The sequence below is a fragment of the Enhydra lutris genome, unplaced genomic scaffold (assembly GCF_002288905.1).
Source record: "Enhydra lutris kenyoni isolate GAN:26980312 unplaced genomic scaffold, ASM228890v2 scaffoldscaffold12, whole genome shotgun sequence".
NCBI classification, from domain to species: Eukaryota; Metazoa; Chordata; class Mammalia; order Carnivora; family Mustelidae; genus Enhydra; species Enhydra lutris.
Genome location: NW_019154096.1, coordinates 67,494,852 through 67,516,127, shown reverse-complemented (window position 1 = coordinate 67,516,127; position 21,276 = coordinate 67,494,852). Strand labels below are relative to the sequence as shown.

General features: G+C 44.3%; 2 protein-coding genes across 2 annotated transcripts in view; one reads left to right on the top strand and one right to left on the bottom strand.

Annotated features, from left to right (window-relative positions):
* LOC111144889 (PDZ domain containing 8) overlaps positions 1–3,668 on the top strand; it is a 78,795-nt gene extending 75,127 nt beyond the window's left edge. Inside the window, exon 5 of the mRNA XM_022499472.1 lies at positions 845–3,668. Coding sequence (XP_022355180.1) covers positions 845–3,048 — 2,204 coding nt within the window. The 3' untranslated portion in view covers positions 3,049–3,668. The remainder of the gene's footprint in view (positions 1–844) is intronic.
* Positions 3,669–6,449: 2,781 nt separating this feature from the next.
* LOC111145222 (solute carrier family 18 member A2) overlaps positions 6,450–21,276 on the bottom strand; it is a 38,578-nt gene continuing 23,751 nt past the window's right edge. Inside the window, exons 10-15 of the mRNA XM_022499983.1 lie at positions 19,261–19,339; positions 18,977–19,028; positions 17,883–17,946; positions 15,886–16,005; positions 15,618–15,751; positions 6,450–8,730 (exon numbers count right to left, since the gene is read on the bottom strand). Of these exons, the coding sequence (XP_022355691.1) occupies positions 8,626–8,730; positions 15,618–15,751; positions 15,886–16,005; positions 17,883–17,946; positions 18,977–19,028; positions 19,261–19,339 (554 nt within the window). The 3' untranslated portion in view covers positions 6,450–8,625. The remainder of the gene's footprint in view (positions 8,731–15,617; positions 15,752–15,885; positions 16,006–17,882; positions 17,947–18,976; positions 19,029–19,260; positions 19,340–21,276) is intronic.

Sequence of the window (21,276 nt, the reverse complement as noted above, 5' to 3'; positions counted from 1 at the left end):
TTGTAACGAGGAGGTGCAAAATAGGAGGTTGTGAGCAGAGATTAATTGCAAGTGAAAGACCTTTGATGTGGAAAATTCCAAGTGATAATTGGGTCTAAAGCATGATCTTGCCTGGGCAACTGAGGTAGGAGGGGATATAGGTTGAGGAACTCTGAAGTCAGGTTGTTAGATGGGGCTGACGTTACTCTGATTTATTTAGGGTGGCCCTAAGACCTTTGGAAAACATAGACCCCTTCTCACCTTTTTCTAAGTCCTACAGAAAGGTCTAGCTTGGGTAAGTACCACTGGGGGAAGGGCGGGGGGAGGGCAGGAAACAAACATCTAAACATCTTTAGAGCCTTTAAAGATAACACCTAGAGTATCTCTAGAAGACTCCACCATGAAGCTGCTAGCTTTGATTGCCTCAGGGAAGGGACAGAGTGGGAAATACAGGTGGAACGGAGATTTTTCACTCTACATTTTTCTCTACCTTTTGAATTTCAAACTGTGTTAATGTAGCTACCTATTAGAACATAATAAAATGAAAATTTAAGCTGATATTATCAATGCGGATAATAACCAACTTGTTTAAAGCAATTTATGCTTTCCTTGTTCTTTCTGGTCCTGATAAAAAGATTAGTTTGATGGGTAGGGCTAATAAAAAGAATATGTAAAAGAGTCTGCTATTCATAATAACAATATTTTGCTAAGTTTACTTCAAGCATCGGGTCTCTGAACTTGATCATTCACCCCATTTCTGTTTTGCTTTTCCAGAATCATGAACTAATGGCAGTTACATCCAGCAAACTTAAGTGATTTTCACTGCAGCAATTTACATGTTTTCTCTTTTAAAATCTCACACCAGGCGTGAAAATCACATCTACCCTGCAAGTGCTGAAGCTGATCAAGCAGGCGGGGGACCGGGTGCTGGTGCACTATGAGAGGCCCGTCGGCCAGAGCAGTCAAGGCGCAGCACTGCAGGATAATTTGGGGCAGTTGGAAGACAACTTGCTGTCAAGCTCGTGCCAACCAAACTATGAAGAGGAAACCACTGGGCTGGCAGTAGATGCTGAAAATAGAGATTTGGATTCTGAATTTGAAGACCTGGCAAGTGACGTCAGAGCACAAAATGAGCTCAGAGATGAGGCTCCATCAGTAAGTCACAGCCCCAAACGTACTCCGACAACACTTTCCGTTAAACCTCTTGGAACCATATCACCAGTCTTAAACCGTAAATTAATTGTAGGAAGTCACCCACCACCACCAAAACCTCCATGTAAAGAGGGAAATAAACCCTTGGCCCTAAAAGCTTCTGAGATAACAGACCCAACACAAGTGTCAAAACCCACCCAAGGATCCACTTTCAAACCACCTGTGCCACCACGACCACAAGTGAAAGTTCCTTTGCCTTCTGCTGACACCCCAAGTCAGACAGAATCAGAGGTCCTCCCTGAAAAGCCAGAAAAGGTGCTGCCTCCTCCTCCTGCAGATAAACCTGCTGAAAAGCAAGCGAAAAATGTGGATCACCCAGAAGATGTAGCTCCATCTAAGCCATTTTTAGCAAAGCAAGAAGTGACGAGAGATTTTACTTCAGAAAGCTCCTGCCCTCCTAAAGACAGTTCAGATGACCTTCAGACGTGGGAATCATCAGAAATTCCTTACCGTAACAAGCTAGGAAAATGGACAAGAACCAGAGCAACCTGTTTCTTTGACATAGAAGCCTGCCACAGATACTTAAACATTGCACTATGGTGCAGAGATCCTTTCAAGTTAGGGGGTCTTATCTGTTTGGGGCATGTCAGCTTAAAACTTGAAGAGGTGGCTTTGGGGTGCCTGGCTACATCAAACATGGAATACTTCTCCAAGTTCAGACTGGAAGCCCCCTCACCTAAGGCAATGGTCTCGAGAACCGCGCTGCGCAATCTGAGTATGCAGAAGGGCTTCAATGACAAATTTTGCTTTGGTGACATTACCATTCACTTCAAATACCTGAAAGAAGGAGAACCAGACCACCCGATAGTTACTAACTCAGAGAAAGAAAAAGAACTCCATTTGGTCGAAGAGGTTTCTGCCCTACCTAAAGAGGAGCAGCTGGTTGGACAGATGGGTTTAACAGAAAATAAGCATAGTTTCCAGGATACTCAGTTCCAGAACCCAACTTGGTGTGATTACTGTAAGAAAAAAGTGTGGACTAAAGCTGCTTCCCAGTGTATGTTCTGTGCTTACGTTTGCCATAAAAAATGTCAGGAAAAGTGTCTAGCGGAGACGCCTCTTTGTGGAGCAACTGATAGGCGGATAGACCGGACTCTGAAAAACCTCAGGCTGGAAGGACAAGAAACCTTCTTAGGCCTGCCTCCTCGTGTTGATGCTGAAGCTAGCAAGTCAGTCAACAAAACAACAGGTTTGACAAGACACATTATCAATACGAGCTCTCGTTTGTTAAATTTGCGCCAAGTCTCTAAAACTCGCCTCTCTGAACCAGGAACTGATCTAGTGGAACCTTCACCAAAACACACACCCAACACATCAGACAATGAAGGCAGTGACACAGAGGTCTGTGGTCCGAACAGTCCTTCTAAACGAGGAAACAACACAGGAATAAAGTTGGTGAGGAAGGAGGGTGGTCTGGACGACAGCGTTTTCATTGCAGTTAAAGAAATAGGCCGTGATCTTTACAGGGGCTTGCCTACAGAAGAGAGGATCCAGAAATTAGAGTTCATGCTGGATAAACTGCAGAACGAAATTGACCAGGAGCTGGAACACAATAATTCCCTTGTTAGAGAAGAAAAAGAAGCAACTGAATCAAGGAAAAAATCCCTTCTTTCTGCTGCTTTGTCTAAATCAGGTGAAAGACTACAAGCTCTAACACTTCTCATGATCCACTACAGAGCGGGCATTGAAGATCTTGAATCTTTAGAAAGTCTGTCTTTAGACCAGCACTCCAAAAAAATAAGCAAGTACACAGATGATACGGAAGAAGACCTTGATAATGAAATCACCCAACTAATAGACTCCCAGCCATTCAGCAGCATATCAGAGGACTTATTTGGCCCATCTGAGTCTGTTTAACAGACAGCCCGTTTGAACTTTTCGAGTGATTTGGAAAAAGTTACATCTCGAGGAACACAGATAACCCGTGTGTAAGCCCTCTTCTGATGCACTTCGGCCTGCTTCTCCACAGCCATTTGCTTATGTAAAAACAAGAGTGAAAAAAGGTTGTTTTCCAGCAAAAACATGACCAGCTCACTAAATTGGTTGTTTTCAGATTGCATTTATAGCTGTGCTTTTTTGGGTTTATACTGGGAATTTATTTTTACTAATTTATTTTTAACTTTTTCTAATTATGTAATTATGTAAGCTAACTTTCCATGTTTATGTACATGTGATATCTCATTGTGTTATTTTCCTTCATCTTAGTTTTTGAAGGAGTGTTAAATAGAATACTGTCCAGATCCTTGAAATATTTTCATTTCCATCACGGTTACAACAAGTTTGCTGCATGCCCAAACTGACAACAGCAATCATTGAGGGAACAGGTTTTTGAATCTTTGTGTTAGGAAATTTGTCATCTCTATTTGCTTGAAGTTTTTGTTAATTTGGGGTTTCTGGGATGGTTTTTTGTTTTTGCCAAATGTAACGTAAAGCAGATGCTGCGCCTTTAGTCAGTTACACTGATTTAGTAAAAAAAATAATAATTTAAGCATATTGCTTGCTTTCTATCCTGTGAATTTTTTTCTAGTTTTTGTGCAGTTTTAGTGAGAATATAGTTATTAATTTGAAGAGGTTGCATTGAAAAACAAAATGTAATAGGGAATAGAGAATGCATTTGGTCAAGAATTTTGTAGAGAAGATTACTAAAAAACCAGTAACCAGTAGGATTTTGAAATATAATCTTTTGAAATGTTGATGCTTTCTCCTTTCAAATGGAAGTTCTGAACATTTGATTTTTTTTTTTTTTTTTTTTTTTTTTTTGTCTTCAGTTCTCCCATAGGCAATAAAGCATGTCAAGGATAAAGTTTCAAGGGGCCAGTTCTTAAAATGACCCAGTGTTGATAACTGGGTTTGGCTGTTTTGTTTTAGGAACATTTTCATGCAGGAGGATGCTGTAGAGGAAAGGAATCATGCAAGATAGACTTATTGCTTTTCCTCCATGCTGCAGGTTGAAGGAAGGGTGGTCATTCTGAACCCATTTATAGTTCAGTCTTTTGTTTAAGAAAAAAGAAAAATTAACAGTATAGATACATAGGAATTGGGATCAGTTCTCTGATAATAAAGGTCTATTCTGATACTTGGTCCTTTGTGTGGACCCCAGTGATATGTGACTGAAGGAAACCATGTGAGCGTGACCTCTGTTGGTGTATCATCAAAGTTTTGGCCTTTTATATGTCTATTTTCCTCTTGTAGGTATCTCCTGTGATAATGGACATATAGTAAAGATTAACTTGAATTTAAAGCTAGGTGGGACAGTTCCGCTAGCTTTTGGGAAGAGGCAGAGTTAGTGTAAGGTGTGATAGGGTTCTGGCTCAGGGAGACTCCAGACAAAAGTTTAAAGCCAAGCTCTTCCACTGGCCAGTAGTGAACTTTATAACCACAGGAGGTCCTATGCCTCAGTCTCCCCAGCTCCAAAGTAGGAATAAACAGTAACTACCTCACAGGATTGTTGTGAGGAAACAGAGCTGCAGAAGCTCTCTGAAGAGTAAAATGCGATTCAAACAAAAGGTATGACTCAAATGGGGGACAAAAACATTTTTGAAGGTAGAAAAGTTATTCTACTGTTACTAAGTGAAATATTAGAAAGTACCTTTATGGCCAAGTTGAAAACAAAAATAGATCTGTGTATCCCCTTTTTTGTTAAGCATGCTTGCATTTTGAAAGAACACTGCTACAGAGGTCTATACACCAACGGCTCTGAAAGCTAAAAAAAGTTTTGTAACGTGCTTGAAACAATCTGCCCAATGTAATCACCAACTTTTACCTTAACAAAAAATAACTTACCGGTGATGACCTGGAAGGCCAGGCGTGTGGATGGATGACACCACAGAAGTTATAGTGACATCCAAGCCTGCTGCTGAAACCGATGCATTTGAAAGAGCTGCAGAAATAACGCAAAATTTTGGTTTCATAAAAATCTCCTGTTTTAAAAGTATTTAACTCTGTAGAACCACAATTATGAAAAGCTCAGTAATGCTGCTAATGATATTTGTAAGATCTACCTTTAATGTAGTGCAATATTTTTATATCTACTGGGACAGGCGGTAGAGGCCTCACAGTCGTGCTTTAGTGCAGGGGAGGGGGGATCACTCCAAATAGCCTAGGGGATAGTGAGGTTAAGGCCTCCGTGGAAACAGTTGTATTCTATTACATTCCTGATGTAATCTTGCTGCCATGCTATGTTATCAATAGCTAAAAAATAATAAAAAGAACTACCACAGAAAACAAGAATATCTTCATTTGCTACCATCTGAAAGAGATGATTGCTGCCTTTTCTGGAGTGACCGCCTGGTAGAGCTGGGCCGTGCATACAAGCTCTTCACCAAGTCCACTTTCGCTAAACAAAGTTGCTATTTTGAAATTTGCCGAAAAGCATTAAATTCTGGTTTCGCTATTGTTTTTCTAAACTGAAATCTCAGATGTATTGATCAGCCCTGCTACTTATTAAGAATTAGACTATTTTCTGTATTTCTGGTATTTAGGTGAAGAACTAGGTTAAACAATCAAGCTGAACAATATTTTAGCACTGAGTCAGAATTAATATGCTACATTTCCTAATACCGAGCCCTATACTTGAGGATCAGAATAGTTGAAACACTATTGGCCATTTTATGATTTTGAGAGGAGGAAACAAGCTGAAGATTGGAGGGTTCTGTCAAGCTCTAAGTTTATCTGGATTTTTTGAAAGGCAGGTTGAAAATACTTGGCTCCTGATTATAAGGATGAGATCTCTAATTTCCCTAAAAGTGAATAAATTTAAAATCACTTTAAAAATGTATTGTCTTTCTTTCTAAATTGAAATAATAGCTTTTCTTTAAGAGAAGGGTTTAGAACCCCTCTAAAATCTGAGTAAAACTGCAGTTCTCACACCTGTGAGTCTCACGCCTCAAAGAGACCCACGCACATACCCTGAGTTGTCTGGATTTCAGGGCCCTGTGCCCTGTGGGCTCACGTGCAGAAGAGTTTAGTTACTCCCATCAGATACGGTTATTTGTTCACGGCAATCAGGAAAACATCGTGACTCTAGAAATGCAGGGGCAACTTACTGGGCGTCTCCACATTGACACCATGGGACTAGTTACAGATTTCAGTTCCAGGCCAGTTTTGCAAAGCCAAAAAGTACGGTTCAGACTAACCTGAACTTTACCTGATGCCTGCAAGCGGAGAAGAATAGTCTTTAATTAGATTTTCAGTCAATACCTGGTGCTTTTTATTCCAGCGATCATGTCTGGTTTATAAAGGAATACAAACAGGCACGGTAGTGTTCAGAAGATTTATTAAGGAAACGAGCTAAAACATGTATGCACATACACTCAGCAGTCAAAAGAAAAAACTGAATATTCTTTGCTACTTCAGTGTTTCCGTATCTACTTTGCCAGGTACAAACAGAAAAACCCATCTTTGCTCAAACATTCAGGGAGCTGTATATTCACGGTTAAGATGATACACACGTTAAAAGGGGAAAAAAAGCCTCACTTCACAGTCCTGCTAACCCCAGAATTTTAGTCCTACCTATAAAAGACCTTGTCATTTTCCCCCTCAGATAAAATTGATACTTTTGCTCCCCAAAACAGTTCTGAAAAACCTCACATATCTTTTTATGCTCGTTCTAGAGAGCAACAGTGGCCATGCCTCTGCCAATCATTCTCAAAGAACTGAAGTCTCAAAGGCAAGAATGAAATTGGAGTAAATCGTACAGTACTGTGGTCAGGGAGAGCCACAAACCCTCTAAGAGAAGTCTCCCCTGTGGGAGTAGAAAACAATCCTGCTGGTTACGTTAGCCATATGAGAGTGCTTCTAGAGCCATCTTTCAAAGTCACAGACTCGTGCAAGTTGCCCAGTGCAAATGTGTGAGTAGGAAACTTGTCTGCTTCCACCACACTGCCCCTGAACACCAGATTTCCAGTCACCCCAAGAAGCTTCATAAAGCAAATGGGAAATAGCAGCTACTCTCTTAGAGAATGACGAGGTCGAGTCCTTGTTCTAAAATTCCTTGCTCCTTGTCCAAGTTAACAGAAACACAACTTTAGCTTAACGAAATACAGACATTAGGTAATTTTTGTTGATTGCAGAGCTACAGAATTAACAAGTATTATCTGAGACATTCTACACTCCGCACACTCCAGTCACATCTCGCATAAAACATGACGACAACTGACAGTGCTAACACAGTATTTGCTGAGGAACTGAAAAGGCACGTCAATGTTGTCATGCTTAGGAAAACCACATTATACACAGCACTAGATGATAGAAGGATACACAGACATTTCTAGATGTTTCTAGGGTTTTTCTGTCTCTGAAGGGAATGTGTCCTGACCTATTATTTTTACCTGTTTTCCTAACGTGATTCAAGATAATTTCATTCTTCCTCCATCTTCATTTAAAATTTGTTTTCACATTGATGTGAACAACCTTCAGAAGTCTAAAAATAATAGTTGCAATTCAAAACTTAATAGATTGCTAGAAGACACTTGGATAACCTCTTAACAGGTTAAAGATCTAGTCAGATTTTTTCACATCACAGCAGCTATTAGGCTTTTAAATGTCTAAAAGTTGAACTAGATGTTGATGTATCTTACCACGCTTAAATAACCTTGACAGTATAAGGTGTGTCTACCCTCAATTTTCTTTCCTCCTAAGACAACCAAGTATATATTGGAAAGGGAAAGCTAGTTGTTCACAACTGTACTTCTGGGTGCTTTTCTCTGCTTTCACAACATTTACTATTTTTCCCTATTGCCTTTAGTGTCTGCTGCCGGCCACATGACATGTGAATTTATAATTTACAACCATCTGTTTCCAGGTAGATGATTGCATAGAAAACTAATGCCAGCTACAATTTATGGGTAAGTCCAAAAGAGACGGACTCAAGTTCCTGTCCTCTGCATTTGAGAAAACTAGCTTTTAGCTCATAAATCTACGCATCGTAATTACAAGGTAACCACACTCAGTGTCACGACATCATATGCTGTCTCATTTGACTGTTTTTCAGACTTCCTTCTAGCTTCTCAGTGTTGGAAGTGTCTCGGAGATAATGTGTGCTTTAATTTTAAACACTCATTACCAATATTCAGAAAAAATATAAGATTTTTTTTGCCCAAGTGTTCATGAATGTAAGTTTTTTTAAAAATTATATTTGATTTGGATTCAAATATTTATAGATTTACACTATATCTATTTCGTCAAAATATATTGTATAATATTTAATAAAATCAAATACATAAAATAAAGTTTTCAACACTATTTATACAAACCCCTAGAAAAGCTGCTTTTTCTTTATAAGGCTGCTGGCAATCACAACCACGGAGAAGAATGAACAACCTGTGGTGGTTTCGCTTTCACCAGGGATGAATGGTATGACTAAGACAGTTCCGGAGGAGTCATTTCACTGGAAACACGGTTTTGTACAATTAAATTTGATGACTTTTGAGGATCTCAGTCACTTTCAGATTCTTCATCATCACCTATCGGATACGACTGGGTATTATTCTGGGTGTACATTTTTGTTTTAATGGGGCAGTTGTGATCCATGAGAATAGCCTGAAAGAGAGCAAAGTGCAGGTACATTAACCTTATCTCACAAAGATAAGATGGTTTTAACCTACCATCTTTAAGGATTACTAGCTGGGAAGCTGTGTCCAGCACCACGCACCGTCAGCCAGTCCTTCAGTGCCACTGCCAGGCGCCCGGCCCAGAAGCCTTGGGGTTCCACACTCCAGGAGGGTCCCAGGCAAGAGAGACTGCGGACGTGGTCTCCACCAGGGCCGTGAGGTCCAGTCAGGACAACCTGTGAGCCGTGAGGCAAGGGCTATGGCGGGTCACGCTCAGGAAGAGTTCTATTGAGAATCTTGGAATTGGGACTCGGGGGGATCTTGGAGGTCACCCAGTCCAACTGCTGTGTACGGATTTCACTGTGGCAACACAGGAAGGGCACATGCTATCCTTAATGAGGTGAACTCCTGTTGGACATGTGCCTGAGGCTAACCTGCGTCCCTTGTTTCTTGACATGGATCCTGTTCTGATTCCAGCCATCTTCACAGACTCCCCTTATGGTATTTTAAGACCACCGCCATGGCCCCTTAGGTTTCCCTACACTGAACATCATGGGGCCCATATGTTTTCATAAACAGCATTTCCAGAGCACCTCTCCCCAAATCCTGGGTGTCTTCCTCTTGCTCAAATGTAGGATTTAAAACACACACAAAAAACACTCTCACAAACAGAAAAATCTTGTGCCTTCTCATTGTTACTGAAAAATAAACAGTCCATTGATCCTCAATTGAAAAACATCCTCAGTAAGTCCTGGTAATCATTTTTCCTCTTGAACATGTGCAGACCAAGCCTGCTGTCAGAAAACGGCTCCCCCTTATCCTGCCAGGCCCGTGCCAAGCCATCCCACGGCAAGACCTCCGCTCCACGCGCACTCTCTGTGGTGGGCCGACAGCCCTGTGTGTACGCGCAGTGATTAAGGAACATGACCTTTACTGCATGTAAAGGGACGTACTGCAACGGGGCAGTTGCGCGCCAGACAGCCTTGTGCCAAGGTCTGTTCCTGCTGGAGGGAGGGCGACAGCACTGCATGCAGGACACTGGGTACAACTAACGGGGTCTCCCACCAGCTGTGCCTTTCAGAGTCTTACTCCACATAAACTATTCCAATACCTTTGTGTACAGCGTGAAAATCTACATGGAAGCATTTATCTGTTAAAATTTTTATCTCATGTTGGCCTATTGCAACCTATCTTGGTGTTTGTCAGCTACGCCCCCCAGGTCTTGCCCCATACATTTGATAAGTTCTGTGACTCCACTCAGTGCCAACCCATTTATCATTTGCTGAAAAATTCTAAAATTATCTGCCTGGGTGACATGTTAAGGAAACGACTTCCTTGACCCTCTACGGCTGTCAGCTCCAAGTGTCTGCTGCAAATTTTTTTTTTTTAACGCTTCGTGCCAAGTGACTTAATACATGTATTTAATAAAGAGCTCTATTTCTAAACCTCAGTCACTGAGGCAGCAGACATTGTCCATCAGGACCATTCTCCCCGTATGGACGTATCCTTGTTACACGAAAGGTTTAACCCCCAAAGAGCTCAACGTCTTATGTCCTCAGGGTAGCGATCCTCAAAGAAACATGTACGGGGGGCACCTGGCTGCTCAGTGGGTTAAGCCTCTGCCTTCGGCTCAGGTCATGATCTCGGGGTCCTGGGATCGAGCCCCACATCAGGCTCTCTGCTCAGCGGGGAGCCTGCTTCCCCCTCTCTCTCTGCCTGCCTCTCTGCCTACTTGTATCTCTGTCAAATAAAATCTTTAAAAATATATATATATATACAGGAATCACTTGGGGGGAGGGAGAGTTAAACCTGAAATTCAGGTCCCTAACCCTTCATGGCAGTGCTGTCAACATGCTATGAGAATCCCCACCCCAGTGACACGGTCTCATCCAGAACTGCAGCAGGGCATACGGCCGGCACCTGCTGCCCTGCCCCCCAGGTCCATCCTCTCCCTCGCAGCAGCTCCGTGACTTCCCTCGAGGGGAGGACCAGTCCCACCACACTCAGGTGGAACGCTGGCCGTGGGTGACATGCTCCAGGACAGCTGTACAGAGGAGATGGGACGTGAGCTGCACCTTGAAGGGTAGGGAGGATGGGCACAGCAGAGGAGCTGTAGGCACAGCATGAATTATCTACTTGACAAGCCACTATGTAAAAGAGGGACGCGGGCGCCTGGGTGGCACAGTCGGTTAAGCAGCGGACTCTTGATTTTGGCTCAGGTCATGATCTCCATATTGGGCTCCACACTCAGCATGGAATCTGCTTGGGATTCTCTCTCTCCCTCTCCCTCTAACCTCCCCCTCCCACAGCAACCACTGCCCCAACTAGCACACTTGCTCACTCTTGTGCTCTCAAAAAACAATAAGTATAAAAATAAAATAAAAACAGAAGACACTAAGTAAGCCAGCCTGGCTGCCACAGAGTTCTGATGATGAGGTACATGGACATTAATTAGCCCAACCACAGTGAGACCGCAGGGCCCTGAATGCCAGGCAAGGGACCTCAATCCCTGACCCACAGGCCCGAGAGCCTTGGGAAGGATGCCATCGCTCTACCCTGCTCATAACTGCCTTCTCTCTCTTGGTTCAACCCCCCGCTCCATTAGACCTGACTCTGCATATATGTAGACTTCTTAAGGACCCCAGAAACCTAACTGGGCACCTAGTATGGACTCAAACAGCAGTGTTGCAAGGGAACAAGTTCAGTCATACTGATGACGGGGGCACGGAACAGACTTCAGTGGTCAGAAGTTATCAATGCAGAAAAAATCATATTTGCACACAAAGCCTATTCCAGATAAATAAGGTTTTTTTTCTCGAAATACTGTTTCATTTCTTTTAGAACCTAGCTTACTGGCTTCTGAACCTCTTTTGAAAGACAGTGTGACAGTTCTGATTTTATAACAAGTTATATGTGATCAAAGAAGCCTGATGGCATAATGTAATATTCCCAAAGTTCCAGGGACAGAGAGAAGCGAACAGGATCCAGTGGGAAAGTCAAGTATGTAGGGTCCACAAAGAGTCAGGCTCAGGGAGCCACCACGTAATTTAAGCCAGTGGTCTGCTGGGAAACAAGGCGTGTCTGACTCTCCACTGAAGACAAGAGGGAGGAGGAGGGTGTATGAATTCAGAGCACAGACCAGTTACTGAGATTTGAACCTCTGCCAAATGCCTGTTTTCCTATCAAGACACAGAGCAGAATGAGGCTCTCCGAAGTGGTAAAAGCTTTGTTGGACCAAATGAAGTATATAAATTAAATACCCAGCTGGGGTACTGAGACAGGAAGAGCACTAGAGGGTACGCCCTCCAGGCTGGGCGATTTTGAGAGGTATCAGGCCTGAATGCTAGGAAGTTTTATTTACCATATCTAGGGGGAAAAAAAATTAGTGATGGCTTTGCATATCCACTATGTAAATGTCCTGTAAAGGGATATATATCTATAAATAGATTAATACAAGCAGGTCTTTGCCTGGCCCCTGCATTCAGGAAACAGAGTCCCCTGGAAGGACCCTAGAACAACCATGAGAGAGCCGAGAGTCACCCAGGAAAAGCCAGGTATGATCTCAAACACCTACTTTCCAATCTGGGCCACAACCAGAAACTTCAAGAGTAAGACGCAAGTAACGTGCCCTATCTTCAAAAATAATTTTTCAATCTGAAAAGGTATCAGCACACAGCTATTCTCAACCGGATATTCTGAGAGCCATGGGCCACATGTCATCGTCATGTACCTAACACACAGGTGTCGGGGCGCCTGGTGGCTCAGTGGGTTGGGCCGCTGCCTTCGGCTCAGGTCATGATCCCAGAGTCCTGGGATCGAGCCCCACATCGGGCTCTCTGCTCTGCGGGGAGCCTGCTTCCCCCCTCTCTCTGCCTGCCTCTCTGCCTAGTTGTGATCTCTGTCAAATAAATAAATAAAATCTTTAAAAAAAAAAAAAAAACAAACCACAGTTGTCCTCACATGGCAGAGCGGGTATTTCTTACACTTGCAGAGGGACCTGAGCTGCAAACAGGTTTTTTTTTCCTCCACCGTACTGACAGGAAAGAAAGAGGGAGGAGGGGAGGGGAAGGGAGGGGAGGGGGAAACAAAGAAAGAAGGAAATCGCGCACACACTCAAGTGTCAGAAACTAATTCATGATTCTGTGACTGGGGACCCACGACAACGGCATTCAATCTTCCAATATAAAACGGCTTAAGTCCAAACGTCTCATTATCAGAACACCGCCTCATGGAAGAATTATTTGCTCCCGTTTCTAGGCCATTTTCCGGCTCTCCCGTCCCCTGCATTTGTTAACTGCTCATCCTGAAGGCCAGCACTCGTCGGGAATGGATTTTCTCAAGTGGACAGTAATCAGCTCCGCCCCCTCGGTGGCACACTGCTGTCCCAGCCTCACTCCCCCGATCAGGAGGTTTCTTCCTGCTCCGCTGGCTCCGTGAGCAGGCAGCCGCATCAGCCACCCTCAAAGGCTACCATTCCACTAGGCACATGCAAGCCAGTGTGATACCTTCAACGAAGGGCAGCCGTTACAGGCGGCGAGATGCACGTTCCTCCCAAGTTTTTAATGATTCCTCTTGCTAGGCATGTATCGAGGACTTTGACATTTTACAGTGAAAGTGGCTTTCTGGAAGCGGGCAATGCTTGCTGCTTTGCCTCTCAAGGTTGTCTCTTCCTCTTCCCTCGGCATTTTTTTTTTATTTTTTAAAGATTTTATTTATTTATTTGACAGAGAGAGATCACCAGTAGACAGAGAGGCAGGCAGAGAGAGAGAGAGAGAGAGAGGGAAGCAGGCTCCCTGCCGAGCAGAGAGCCCGATGCAGGACTCGATCCCAGGACCCTGAGATCATGACCTGAGCCGAAGGCAGCGGCTTAACCCACTGAGCCACCCAGGCGCCCCTCCCTCGGCATTTTTAAGTGAACTAAAGCACAGAATTACATGAGGGAAGAGAAGAGGCACCAGGCATCTACCGGCTTCCTGCAGGGCCTCACGGGGGACCCCACAGCAGTATGTGGGGGGCGGGCTGATCCCCCCATTCATCCTCAGCCCTCGCCCATTTCCTCCGACGCCCCAGATAAGCCATCAGGCTGCCGCCAGCACACAGATAACCCAACAGCCACTAACGTCCGCTGCTTGGCTAAGGAAACCCATTCAGCAGTCCTGGGGTCTCAGTAGCAAAAGGAAGTGCTCACCTCACAGAGGGGACAAAGGGAGGACAGCAGGGGACCTCTGAGCGGACAGTAAATCAGAGCACTTGGTAAAAGCAAGAAGTAGGGGGTGGCCCTGGACATAATAACACATTTATTGAGCATTTACCGTGTGCTAAGCACAGGGCTAAGCACCCTGTGGCATTCTTCTCCGAATCCTCACGGCACGGCAATGAAGCAGATGCTTTCATGTCCCCCAAGGGACAGTTTGGCTCCAAGGCCATGCCAGCCCTTCACCATCTCCCAAGAATCTTAAACGGTCTCTTGGGTGACAGGAGCGTTTGGAGGTGATTTGTCTGGTTTTGGTCAAAAAGGGTTAGGAATAACCTTCCTTCAGCCTTACTCAAATTGATACAATGGCAACAGAATGACAGTTTTTAGTTGTTGCACTGAGAATTTTCTGACCCTGGTTGGGGTAAGGCATGGTGCGTGGGTCAGGCCAGAAGACGGGTAGGAAGATCAACAAAGCACTATGGGTTGTTCAGAACTGGGGGGCGGGGGGTCTGAGCAAGAGGAAGGAAACAAAGGGGGGGTCTCCATCGGGATATTTCCACACCTTCCATTCCTTTTCTGTCAAACGGGTTATAAGCGATTCAAAATTACCTCAACAAAGAGCCTAAGACCAGTGCCCAATGCTGAATATATTTCTTAAATACACTGAAGGAATTAAAGAATATAAAGAATGCTACAAACAAATACAGGCACACATAGCCTAACTTTAGAATCTGTGTCTGTTTTTAAACCCACTCTTTGGGGAAATTCATAAAAGGGCAGTTTGAGAAATGCCAAAGCATCAAGACCCACTTCAGTTCAACCATCAGAAAGAACTTCTGATGTACCCCCAAGAGAGCATCACAAGCGACCGTCATAATCACAAATACCGTCTCTCTCCGCCTCGGTTATCTCATTCATTCTTAACCTAAACGACTCTTCTTCCAGCTGGATGAGAATCTGTCACCATGTGAGGTTTTAAAAACTCCACCACCAGGTCTGAGGGCTGTCAGGTGAACACGACTATTGCATTTCAAAATTCAAGTTTAGAACCAATAAGTGAATCTGTTCAGAAGAGGAACACCTTACACTCAATTCTGTATCTTGCATCTGGATATGACTGTAGTTGTGAAATTGTAAATTTAAAGGTTACCCACGCTTCTGTGTGCCCAGAGGTACATATATGATAGTTTTCCAAAATGCTCTGTTATTTACACCAAAGCCATCTCCAGAATCTTTTGCAGTAAGGACTGAAACACTATTACCAAAAGCTGTAAGGCTTAGGAGAAAAGCAGACAGCACCAAAAATGGCTAATCTTGGGACTTGGCACAGGAGGCAAAAAAAAAAAAAAAGAAAGAAAGAATGTTCAAGATTTTCAAGAACTGAAGAAAATTACACTGAACTACCCTACCCCATGTCTGGTCGGCAAAAGAGCTGCACAGACTGCTAACATATGTATAAAAATCATTTCATTCTTCACATTTATAAACAAAACTTTTGATACAGTAAAAGAAATATGGTCCATGTGGTATACACGCAAAAAGAACTCTGACCATTTATGTTTGAGTGTTCTGCCCAAAAGGAGCAGGAATGTATTTCACAACTAAGCCACGAAGAAACTGCCCAGAAGACCAGGCTAAAATGATCAAAAACACTTGATTGCATCCTAAAATTTTCTTACCATTTTTTCTTCCTTGGCAGGTGGACTTCGAAGAAAAAAGCAGAGAGGAGCAAAAAGAATATCAATTATTCCAATAATGGTCATGAGCCATGGAAATCCGATTGCCTTTGCGACAGCCCCACCAGCAGAAGGACCTTTCAGGAAAGAGAGAATTAGATCAACCTCTCTCCAGATGTCTCACAGATAGAAAGACACAAAAGTTTAAATAATTTTCAATCATGATCATGCATTAAGCTAAAACGTTGTTTTGAAAAGCCAGAGTCCTTACCTATGGCATAGCCCATGCAGAATGCCACATCGGCAATGGCGTACACGCTCCCGTAGACGGACACATGCCGCAGGTCAACCAGGTAGCCCATGATGGGCATCATTGATGAATCCACCATTCCTGTGGACAGTCAGGGAACATGGTCTATGGAAAATGGACATAACCCGAAAATGCAGGGAATATCAGAGACTGTGTCCTAACCTCACAACCTCACCAGTTCTTCCCCAGTGGTCACTACCACCCGTGAGTCTCAAGGCAAGCTGCCCAAGGCATACCCTTCACTGAAGACAGACAGCCAGTCGCGGAGGCTGGGACTGGAACCCAGGCCACCTTTGCCTGTTCTCCACCTTACCTCACCTGTCCTCCATGGTCTGAAGGGCCCATTTTCCAAGGGAGAGCTCCAGTCCTCTGGTGACTCCCAGACCAGGCTTCACATCCAGGGGGGGTGCTGGCTGCCGGCTACTGGCCGTGTGGACCCCCTCACTTGCTCCCAGCTGGTACTTTCCAGATTAACTCTCTTCTGGTCCACAGACCCCTTGCCCTCACCCAGGGGTCACACCTACAGGCCTCACACACTCCCTTCCCCTTCCACACCTTAGCCTCACACACGGACCAAAGGAAGAACTTGGAAAGTATCGGGAAAGATGGGAAGGAATCAGGACATGAAAGCTGTCTGAGGGATTACCCTGCCCTACTCTTGGAAGAGACTGAAAGAGAGACTGCTAATTTGGGGCTCAAACACCAACACCAAGGCCAGTATTAGAATCCCTTATTCCTTCAACAGTCAGGGACAGGCAGCCTAAAGAAAGAGCATGTGTGCTGAGGCCTGGGCTCATGACCCTGGCAGGGTGAGCAGGGCCTTATCTCTCCAAACACTGGCTTTTTCCACCTGTAAAATGGTGCAGATAACAATCAGCTACAATGAGACTGTCTGTGGACACCTCCAGTGGTGTGCTCCAACGCTCGCTCCCTCCCCTCCACCAAGTACTAGCGGCAAGAAGGGGAGGGAAATTTCTTTCATTCAGTGAGTGTTTATTAATGCCCTAACATGTGGAGGGTGCTGAGGCCATGGGGTGAATGAAATGGACAGCTGGACCAGCCGCAGAGAGTTGAAACATGCATTACGGTTGTCACTGACGCCATGAGGTGCCGCGCGAGGACAAACCTGACCCAGCCTGGGGAGTGTGCAGAGCCCCCCTTCTCTCGTCCCACTGCACCGAAGGTTCGCTTCTTGACAGATTTAGCATTTACTCTTATTAGGCCCCATGTGTATATTACAAAGGAGAAACAAATGTACTATTTATCAAAAGTGTGCCGGGTGCATGGGTGGCTCAGTGGGTTAGGCCTCTGCCTTCGGCTCAGGTCATGGTCTCAGGGTCCTGGGATCCAGCCCCGCATCGGGCTCTCTGCTCAGCGGGGAGCCTGCCTCCCTCTCTCTCTCTCTGCCTGCCTCTCTGTCTACTTGTGATCTCTGTCAAGTAAATAAAGAAAATCTTTAAAAAAAAAAATGTTCAGGAGGTTTTTCCTAACAGGTGACTGTCCCTCACATTACAAAGACGTGTCCCTTTGAAGGCGAGAAGTCCCGCAGCTCGGTGGTGATCAGCGCCTCTGTTCCTCTTTTCTGTACTAAACCTTATAAAAAGTACAGGTGAGGTCTCTGCCCGCACCGGGTTCATGGGAGCAGTTCCGTGCACAGATCTGAGTCCTAACAAACGGGCTCTGAGTGAGGGATTTTCTTGTTTGCCCGAGGCCAGCCACGGAGCAGCCGTTTGCCTCTGTAAATATCAGGCTTTTCAACGTACTGGTTTTCTGGAAATAAATGACCAGCGGGCAGAAGCAGGTCTATCTGTAGATAATCGACAGGCTGCCCACAGCCTCCTCTCAGGCTTCCGGAAATTTTAGGTTGAGGAAATAGACTCTGCCCAAATCAGACAAAACCTTTCTTAGTCATGGAGAAAACAAAGTTTCAAATTTAGGCATAAGGTTATGTGACTTACCAATTGCAAAGCCAACTCCAAAGTTAGGAGCTATGAGTCCATAAATGTTTTTTGCAAAAGGAATCTGTAAGAGGAAATAACATTACACTAGAATCACGATATCCAACTGTAAATCTTCCGGGAAAATCTTCAGGACATGCTTTCTCAGGCCTAGTGTGCTTGTTTCCTTCTGAGGGAAGTGGGAAGAAGGAAGAGGGCGGGGTTTGGGTAGAACTGGGACCTCCAAGCCTTTAGAAGCTGAAGCTGAAATGGGTTTTGCGACCACCAAGGAAAAGTCGCTGACTGCCGGAGTTGAGATCAGCCTGGACCACACTCTACTTCTGACAAGGACCAGGAGGCCTCACTTGTGGTGGATACTGGCCATTGGTAGAAGGTGTTTTATTCTAGGAAACAATCTTGCTATTGTTTCGGCTAGTAGTCTGAAAGTGTTTTATATACAACATTTATATATGTATAAATGTATACAGATATATATTATACATACACACATATATAAATTTATACGTATATAAATAAATTTATATTATAAACTTTATAAATTTATAATTTTATGTGATCATATACGATTATATATAATTTTATATTTTGTATATAAAAATATAGAATTGTATATAAAAATATATAATTATATAATTATAAAAATTTGTAAGTGAATTTATAAATAAATTTATAAATTTAAGTGAATTAATTTATAAATAAATTTATAAATGTAAGTGAATTTATAAATAAATTTATAAGTATAAATGTATAAATATATTTTTTGAAAATTTTATAAATATATTTATAATATATATTATAAACATCACAATGTTTAAGATGTTGGGGGGGAGTTGGGCACTGACACACACAGTACGCAAAAAACATGCTACATGACCTCCAACTGACTGACCTCAAATTAAAAATCTATTCCTTGAAGAATCTTGTCCAAAATGTTTAAGAAGATTAAAAAAAAATTAGAGGAAAATGGAAGAGGTCATAAAACCAAATATCAACAAACTTTAAATGGCTATAAAAGGTTTCCTGGGGAGTCTAGTCCAAAGCAATAGTTTTATTTACAGAGCATTACCCCTTGTCAAATATCATCTTTTACTCACACATAAAATGCTGATGCCAACAATTATCATTCCTAGAAGAGCGCAAAGCCACCTGCCAAAAAACAAAACATAAAAAAGCACCTTTAATAAATGACCACTTCGAATTTTTCCTCAGGTAAAATGTATAAAAAATAAAATGCATAAAAATGTATTAAAATGTATAAAAAAATCTTCAGTAGAAATCAAAGCAGTTGCCTGTGATAAGTAAGGCAGAAACATGCAGAATTTGCCTCAAAGAGCTACATTTTTCTAAGAGAGTGGGCGCTGTTCGCACATCATCTTACCTCCCCATTTTGTGCGCGAGCATCCCAAAAATATTGGTTCCGATGAGATAAGAGATGCTAGCTGGCAAGAAAGCGATGCCTGTAAATTTATGAAAAGGACACCTTATCAGCATTGATCATCAGTCAAGTGTTAGAAAAAGTAATCATCGTCAGACGCCACAATGGTGATGAGAACCGGGGAGAGAAGCCCCAGGACCTGCACGCACGCAGCTAATATCCGGTGGCGGACGGATCCAAGCTGGACCCCACGGGCCCGATCCGTCCTCACAAAGCGGCTGAGACGCTCCAGTAATGAAATCCGCTCCTCTATCAACAGCTCCATCTTCCCTCCATCCGGGCCTGCTGGTGGCTGCGTGCGGCCTGACACGGGTGGCTCCCGCGGCGGGAGCGGGGCCACTGCGACCCCACGCGCGCCCCCGGCCTCACCCCTTTGTTACTTTACCACGGAAGGAAGGCGCAGGCATTGCAAAAAAGAAAACGCGGGAACATTAAGGACCAAGAAAAAAGTTAAAATCATCCCAAACCCCATCACTCGGAGAATGCGCACGGGGATCTCCTCCCGTCAGTTTGTACGCACAAGTTCGCACACACTCATAAATGCGTGTGCACGGGACTGTAAGGAAAACAAAACAAAACAAAACACGGGTTTATGTTCTTGTTCTACGCCCCACTTCTTTCGACTAGCATTATGTAGATCTTTCCATGTCTGAAAAAATAAATGTCCACGTGGTCCTTTTTTGTGACCGAGGCACGTGACAAACATTGACATGTCCAAGGTTCCACGCTCTCCCAGAGATCTGGCATCCCTGGGGCCAACCCTGTGCCAATTTCCAGCTGCGGGTGGCAGTGGTCGCCTTGAACGTCGTGTGTGCGTTGAACAGAAAGCCTCCTCGAGTCCCACCTGCCTGGCTGCGGGGATTGGTCCACATCAGCTCTGTGTGGTCCCCATCTGTCATCACGACAACAGACCATCTCTTCTCGAAAGATGGCTTGTCAAACTAGTCACACTTTGGTGTTCTTCTTGGACTCAGTTATACCAGCTTTGATTCTAAGCCTTGCCCACAAATGGTGAGCGTGCTCTGTCCCCGATCCCACGACTGTAACAAGCTAGACACACACAGCAGACGCTAGACAGTCAGCAGGTGGGCACTGCTCTTGAAACGCACGTGGCCCGCGGCCTTTCTTGTCTCGGCAGCTCAGCAACGCGCATACAGACAGGTGGGATCTGGCCCCCTTCGAGCATACAGCAGCCTCTCCCTGCAGCTCTGCGAGCACGAAGGCCGTCAAACCCTCCCAGGCCGTCAAACCCTGCCAGCACAGGCGGGATTTCAAAATGATTAGGTTCAGGAGCAAAATCCAAAACCAAATCATCCTGGCCTTGGTGATCTGGGAGATGAGAATAAAGAGCGATCTCACTGCCGTCTTCCAGGAAACCATTTCCGTCACGCTTGTCATACAGGTGGCCAAATGATGGCTGGGCGTAATCAGATTCAGCAAACACGACCGAGAGCACTCGCCCGGCTCAGGGCTACAGTGAAGCCAGTGGCCACAACATGGCTCTGGTCGCCATGAGCACATCTCCAAAGGAAGGAATCAGACGACGACTGAACTGGGACAGGGCAACGTCAGGGACCGACACAGGTACGGACACAGTACAGGTACGGAACCCAGAGGCTCCCCAAAGCAGCTCATAACTAAGCCCAACCTTGAACCCAACGTCATAGAGTTAGTCTGGAGAAAGAAACCATGAAGTCCTTGGTCTCAGGACAAGTGTCTGTGGGGTCTGGGGAGGGCGTAAATTACGGGAGAAACAAAGTACACGTAACAGCACAGGTGCCGTGAGAAACAGCCATGGCACTGGGCCTCGGTGTCCGAGAAACAAAACACGGGGGAAGGGCCTGGAGCCCCTCGGAGAAGACAGCTGCTCTTCCTCCCAGACAGGAGGACCAAGGTCCCAGATTGGAATATCTGATTTTTCTAGAAAAGCCTCAACTCAAGGTTCTGACATGAAACCTC